The sequence below is a fragment of the Dendroctonus ponderosae genome, unplaced genomic scaffold (genome assembly GCF_020466585.1).
Source record: "Dendroctonus ponderosae isolate FM_Combo_2020 unplaced genomic scaffold, Dpon_F_20191213v2 Dpon_F_20191213_11, whole genome shotgun sequence".
Lineage (NCBI taxonomy): Eukaryota > Metazoa > Arthropoda > Insecta > Coleoptera > Curculionidae > Dendroctonus > Dendroctonus ponderosae.
In genome coordinates this window covers 1,687,354-1,694,112 of record NW_026017213.1, presented here as the reverse complement: position 1 = coordinate 1,694,112, position 6,759 = coordinate 1,687,354, and the positions used below count along the sequence as shown (strand labels likewise).

General features: G+C 36.7%; 2 protein-coding genes across 2 annotated transcripts in view; one reads left to right on the top strand and one right to left on the bottom strand.

Moving 5' to 3' along the window:
- The first annotated feature begins 4,455 nt into the window (after positions 1-4,455).
- Positions 4,456-6,280, top strand: LOC125502983 (adenylate cyclase type 3-like). The gene is made up of 5 exons (XM_048662619.1): positions 4,456-5,010; positions 5,159-5,384; positions 5,443-5,525; positions 5,585-5,683; positions 6,272-6,280. Exons 1-5 carry the CDS (start codon positions 4,921-4,923, stop codon positions 6,278-6,280), a joined length of 507 nt encoding a protein of 168 aa, XP_048518576.1. The 5' UTR covers positions 4,456-4,920.
- Positions 6,281-6,517: 237 nt separating this feature from the next.
- LOC125502982 (adenylate cyclase type 3-like) overlaps positions 6,518-6,759 on the bottom strand; it is a 2,214-nt gene continuing 1,972 nt past the window's right edge. The window contains exon 5 of the mRNA XM_048662618.1: positions 6,518-6,529. Coding sequence (XP_048518575.1) covers positions 6,518-6,529 — 12 coding nt within the window. The remainder of the gene's footprint in view (positions 6,530-6,759) is intronic.

Sequence of the window (6,759 nt, the reverse complement as noted above, 5' to 3'; positions counted from 1 at the left end):
CTTTTCGCTGTGTGAAATATTTCCATAATTATATTAATATGAATTTTGCAAAAAATTAGGACAGAAAACATACAGCAGTACGTTATATTGTATGACAAAGCAAATAAATATTTGCTTTTAAACGATTTAGTAGGAAAATTCGAAAAAGTTCGTTTTCGAGTCAGCGGGGGTTAAGTAGTACAAATTCAGTCCTTTGTTACAGGTAAAATGTCTCAAATTTATTTCATTTTTAACAAAACTTTAAATTACTCATTTTTGCATTATAAAGTTTTTATTGACATATTTTACTTTCTACTAAAAGCAAAGAAACAAAACAAAGTTAAGAAGAAACATTTGTCTAAAATCTACATTAATCATTTAATGAGAAAACACTTACTAAGTATGACTGTCTTTTTTTAGACGTGCTCTTGTTTTACCCGATGTTAACATGATATCAAGAAATAAATCTAGCGTTTAATTACGGAAAAAATGCATGCGAAAAATATATTTTCCAGAATAAAACCCAATTATTTGGTTTGTTTGTTTTTCTAATTTCATTTTGGTGATTTAAAAATGAAATAAATAAAATGTCGCACATTTAATTAACTTTTAAGTCATTTTATTATTAAGAAACTTTAAACTACACTCAATTCCTTATTATCACTTACTTGTATTGCAGTTTTCTGTCCTTTAGTTCAGTTTTAAACTCTTTTTATATTTAGCATGGCAGATCGACATTGATTTCGATATCAATTTTTTTCCAAACAATTGATTTATAACGTTTTGATTAAAACTGAATATTCACAATACTGCTGTTATGTATATTATATGACAATTGAAATCTACAGTAAAACAACAAAGGTTTCATAAAACGGAATAAAAAAGGTAAAACAACAAAGGTTCACCTTTCACCTTCATAGTTGGAACTCTTCCTTTGCGTTCAACTGTTGAATTTCCAGCATGCTATTGATATAAGTTGTAGAGCATAAAGATATTGTTTTTTTTAACTTAAAATTAAAAAACTACTTTTGAATTTAAGCAACTTCACTTATCGAATTCGAAAACCATAAATTTTGGTTCTTTTTTTCAATTTTTGATCCATTGCCTCCACCAGATTTGCACAGGATTTTTCAGCAACGGTTGGCATAAAATGAGTATCAGACAAAAAGCTGCTTCAAGTATTATTCATTAGAGGAAGTTTTGCTGTAATAATCTTGAAACTCTATCTTTTTCGACATTTCTGCGGCTCCGCAAGCTTTGCTTCCAGTGCGTTTGAAAAATAATGTTATCAACTCTGCAAGTCTAGTTCACGTTTAACAGAGATTTTTCAAAAATTCCTCAATCAAAATTCGATCTTGCCAGCTGCGTTATCTGATCACTGCTACACAGGAGAAACTTTCCTCCATTTCTCCTGTAAGAATCTCTTTAATCCAATTCTTCGTCAATTTTGTAGATATTTTTAAGTTTAGTGTAGATTCCACCATGGTTGTTGCCGGTTTTTACAAAAATTCCCCAATCAACGCGCTGATTAGTCAGAGTTGGAGCGCCATTGCGCAGACGAAACGTTGCTTTATTAATGCTGAAAGTGTGGTTTCAGTTTGGCGATTCTTCAATTTCTTATATGCTCACAAGTTTATGGTCATAAAATACGGTTTACCGCCCAGCATGTTTTTAGGAGTTTTTTCGAAAATTCCTCATGCATTAGAGTTCTTAGCTTTGAGCACGAATACATAGAGGAAACGTTGCTCGATTAATACCGCAAGTGCCCCTTTAGTATCAGCTTTCATCAATTTTCGGCATATTTTTAAGTTTGAGGCCTGCAAAGACCGATTTGCTCCCACTGGATTTGCAAAATATTTTTCAAAAATTCGTGCCGCTAATAGTGCATCAGGCATAGAGAAAAAACTGCTCTATTACTTCTTCGATCGTCAATTCGGTTTCATTTTTACCAAATGTTTGGAATGGTTTTTAAACTTGGAGATTTAAAGCACTGTTTTACCAGTACAAGGTTTGCAAGAGTTTTTTGAAAAATTCGTCACTAAAAATTTGGATGAGTCAAACGGCTACATTCAAAATTATTAAATAGACGCAGATTTCTCCTATTAATCCTGCCGATTTAGGCTTGGTCTCACTTTTGGTCAATTTTTAGCAGTTTTTTAAGTCTGCGGTTTCAAGCTGCTGTTTTGAAAAAAAATAATCACTCTCACCAGGGATTATCTCAGTTGTCAATTTTATCTCAGTTGTCCTCAATTTTCGGGAGTTTTTTAAACGTGAAGTTTCAAGGTTCTGTCTTGCTTCCTCCAAGTTTGCAAGAGATTATTCAAAAAATTATTACTCTGACTCAGGGTTCGAGGGAAGGCCGCTTAAAGCATCATTCTATAGAGACAGCTTCTCTCTTTCAGCACTGCCATCACCAGTTTAGTCTCACGTTTCCTCAATTTTACATAATTTTTTAACTTTTCGGTTTGAAGATGCTGTTTTGCTTCCACCAAGTTTGCAGCTGATTTTTTCAGCAACTCTGATACCGCGTTAGGAAGAAGGCTGCTTTCTGCATCGTTTAATAGAGGCCATTTTCCTCTATTAATATGGCGATCACCAGTTTAATCTCACTTTTCCCCGATTTAGGGAAGTTTTCTAAGTGTGAAGTTTCAAGGTGCTCCTTTGCTCCCGCCAGGTTTACAACACATTTTTCAAAAAATCGTGACTCTAACCGGTGACTCGAAGCAAAGCCGCTTAAAGCATCATTCCATAGATACAGCTTTTCTCTATTAGCAGTACGATCACCAATTAAGTCTCACGTGCCCTCAATTTTGTGTAATTTTTTAGCTTTCCGGTTTCAAGCTGCTGTTTTGCTACCACCAAGTTTGCATCAGATTTTTGAARAAAATAATCACTCTCACCAGGGATTAGAAGAAACGTTGCTTTCAGCATCTTTCCATTAACACTTCTTTMGCCAATTTTATCTCAGTTGTCCTCAATTTTCGGRAGTTTTTCAAACGTGAAGTTTCAAGGTTCTGTCTTGCTTCCTCCAAGTTTGCAAGAGATTATTCAAAAAATTATTACTCTGACTCAGGGTTCGAGRGAAGGCCGCTTAAAGCATCATTCTATAGAGACAGCTTCTCTCTTTTAGCACTGCSATCACYAGTTTAGTCTCACGTTTYCTCAATTTTGYATAATTTTTTAACTTTTCGGTTTGAAGATGCTGTTTTGCTTCCACCAASTTTGCAGCAGACTTTTTTTTGTTGCGACTCTSAWTCCGCKTTARGAAGAAGGCTGCTTTCARCWTAARTTAATAGAKGCCATTTTCCTCTATTAATATGGCGATCACCAGTTTAWTCTCACKTTTCMTCGATTTAGGKGAGTTTTTAAAGTGTGAGGTGTYAAKGTGSTACTTTGCTCCCGCCAGGTTTACRWCACATTTTTCAAAAAATCGTGACTCTAACCGGTGCCCCGAAACAAGGCTACTTTAAGCATCATTATATAGAGACMGCTTTTCTCGATTAGCACTGCRATCACGAATTAAGCCTCACGTTTCCKCAATTTTATGTATTTTTTTAACTTTACGGTTTCAAGATGCTGTTTTGCTTCCACCAAGTTTGCAACAGATTTTTTTYTATCGACTCTAATTCCGCGCTARKARGAARGCTGCCTTCAGCATCATTTAATAGAGGCCATTTTCCTCTATTAATATGGCKATTGCCAGTTTAATCCCACTTTTCCTCGATTTTGGAGAGKTTTTTAAGTGTGAGGTGTCAAGGTGCTAYTTTGCTCCCGCCAGGTYTACAACACATTTTTCAAAAAATTGTGATTCTAACCGGTGACCCGAAACAAGGCTGCTTTAAGCATCATTCTATAAAGACAGCTTTTCTCTTTGAGCACTCCAATCACCAATTTAGTCTAACGTTTCCTCAATTTTGTGTAATTTTTTAACTTTACGGTTTCAAGATGCTGTATTGCTTCTACGAAGTTTGCAACAGATTTTTTTGCGACTCTAAATCCGTTTTAGAAAGAAGGCTGCTTTAGGCATCGTTCTATAGAGGCATCTTTTCTCTATTTATACTGCGATCGCCACTTTAGTCTCACTTTTCCTCGATTTTGGAGAGTTTTTTGGGTGTGAGGTTTCAAGGTGCTGTTTTGCCCTGTCTGGTTGGCAACACATTTTTCAGAAAATCGTAACTCTAACCGATAATAAGGATCCAGGCTGCGTTCAGCTTCATTTAATGGAGACAACTTTTCTATATTAAGTCTACAATCACCCATTTAGATTCGCATTTTCCCAAATTTTGCGAGTTCTTCCAATGAATGAGTTGGAGGGCTGTTTTTCTTCCATCAGGTTTACAAGAGATTTTTCAAAAACGCCTCACTCAAAGTCGGAAGTACTTTTGGAGTGTCTTTTGCTACCATTTAACAGAAGACGTGTTGGTCTGTTCAATAATATTCAAATATTGGTGTTCAATAATTTAATTTTTTCTACTTCAGCGTTTAAAAATGCAGTTTGGTTTTTGAAAATTGTGAAATTAAACGAGAATCAACTAGAAAACTTGTTTCAAGGTCTGTAGCTTTGAAGAAATCTTCTTTTATTTATCCTGCAGGCCTAACTTTTTCAATTTCCAGATATTTTTATGTTTGAGTTAGTTGAGGTCTAAAAATGCAGTTTGGATGCCGCTTGGTTTACCCGAGGGTTCTGAAAAGTTTGCCGCTCAAAATAACTTTGATTTAAAGGGTCGCTTTCAACATTGCTGAGTAGAGGAATCTTTACTCTATAAATCCTGAAGACTCCATTTTCTCTAACTTTTCAGTAGTTATTGAGAATTTTTGAACAATAACTCCAGGTTTGAGTTTTTCTGGTAAAATTCTCGTAAGTTTCTTTAAATGAACTCACGAAGGGCCTAATTCTTTAACGGAAAAAGTTACATTTTTAGCGTTTTCTATGCGATATTAATGTGTTGTTACAGATTGTCCACTCCAAAATACAGCTTGAGCTGCGTGACAATTGGCGTGACAATTTCCCTCATCTACCTGGGCCGACATGTAAGTAAACGCTGATTTTTTCACTATACATATAAATATACGAACTTTCCATAAATAATAATGTGTGCAATCAAGCCGGGTCTCCATCGAATCATCCTCTACAAGCACAGAACAGAGCATCTGGCCTAACTGCTTAATCTTCATCTAGATGAACAAAGTCCAGCGAGTGCTTTTCCTTTGGCGTTGCGAAGTCAAAGAGCAACGCCGCTGCGCTGAAGACTTAAAGCGAAGAAACGAAGCGCTGGTTTACAACATTCTGCCCTCCCATGTGGCCGCCCATTTCATGGGGAACCGCAACCGAAACCACGACGAACTCTATTCGCAAAGTTACGAGGAAGTCGGTGTTCTGTTCGCTTCCATGCCTAACTTTTCAGGTTAGAACCCGCTGAAAAACTGGCCAAGTTTCGACTAATCTTTGGCCCGATTTTTTAGACTTTTACTCCGAAGAGACTGTCAACAATCAAGGCCTAGAATGTTTGCGTTTCCTCAACGAAGTGATTTCGGATTTTGACGCTGTAAGTACACACAAGATTTCCACATCGCCCAGCATGGGCTTAGAGGATGTTTTTTTCAGCTACTGGAACTTCCTCAGTACTGCGATATAATAAAAATTAAGACTATCGGCTCCACCTACATGGCAGCCAGCGGCCTAAATCCCTCAAGACTAATACAGGTAACTAACAGTGGGCGTGTTTTTGGGTTTACAAATCGAGGAATCGTACATTTGTGGTCCATTTTTGGGACGCTCTATATGCAAAATTTAAAGTGCAAGGTGTGCCCTTTCGAAAACACTATGTGGCATGTTCCAGAGTTTTCCAGCAGAGTTGCAAAAAGGACGCGCAGTTGGTTTTAATTTAAACCGCAGTAACTGTCATTGATATTTTGTAAAAAAGTTAACTGTGGAAGTTCACACGGTCGTCTTCGGACCTTTGATCACACTCCACCTTAGTACGAATGGCTGAATCTTTGATTTTAAACCCCAAACATTCAAAAGAACACAGGGAATAGGTTTCTAAATCAACCGAGGAATAGTACAAAGCGTGGTTTTTTTCTGGAACACTCTATATGCCAGTTTTACAGTGCACCTAATGCCCATTTATAAACAGTAATTTGCGTCCCCGAAAGGTTTTTTCCAGAGTTGTAAAAATTAAACGAAAATTCAAGCTAGTTGATTTTGACATGAATCCCTGGAAATTTGGCAAAACGCGTACGCTGCAAGTAGAAACAGCCAAGCCTGAGCACCTGATCATATTCCACCTAGGAGTACTAGGCTGAAAATTTGCTTCTAAATCCTCAAAACCTAATGGATCATCGCCAATAAGCTTCAGGGTAGAATTCAAAAATTCCGGAATAAACCGCGTGTTCGTACCTAAGGTGATAACTTTTTGGGACACTCTATATGCATACTTTAAAGTGCGCGTTATGCCCAATGAGAAACAACATATCGCATGCCCAAACCTTTTCTGGCAGAGGTGTAAAGTTAAATTGAATATAAAATAGTGAATTTTTACTTAGATGCCTGAAAATGTCATCCATAATTTAGCAAAAAGTGAACAAAGGAAGTTGAGACAGTCGACTGAGGTACCTGGTCACATTCCACCTAGGAGTAATAAGCTGAAAATTTGCTTCTAAATCCTCAAAACCTAATGGATCATCGCCAATAAGCTTCAGGGTAGAATTCAAAAATTCCGGAATAAACCGCGTGTTCGTACCTAAGGTGATAACTTTTTGGGACACTCTATATGCATA

Coding starts and splice junctions, on each gene's coding strand:
- LOC125502983 (XM_048662619.1), top strand. CDS start 4,921: ATGTGTTGTTACAGATTGTCCACTCCAAAATACAGCTTGAGCTGCGTG. Junction 5,011..5,158: donor TCATCTACCTGGGCCGACAT/GTAAGTAAACGC, acceptor ATCTTCATCTAG/ATGAACAAAGTCCAGCGAGT. Junction 5,385..5,442: donor TTCCATGCCTAACTTTTCAG/GTTAGAACCCGC, acceptor CCGATTTTTTAG/ACTTTTACTCCGAAGAGACT.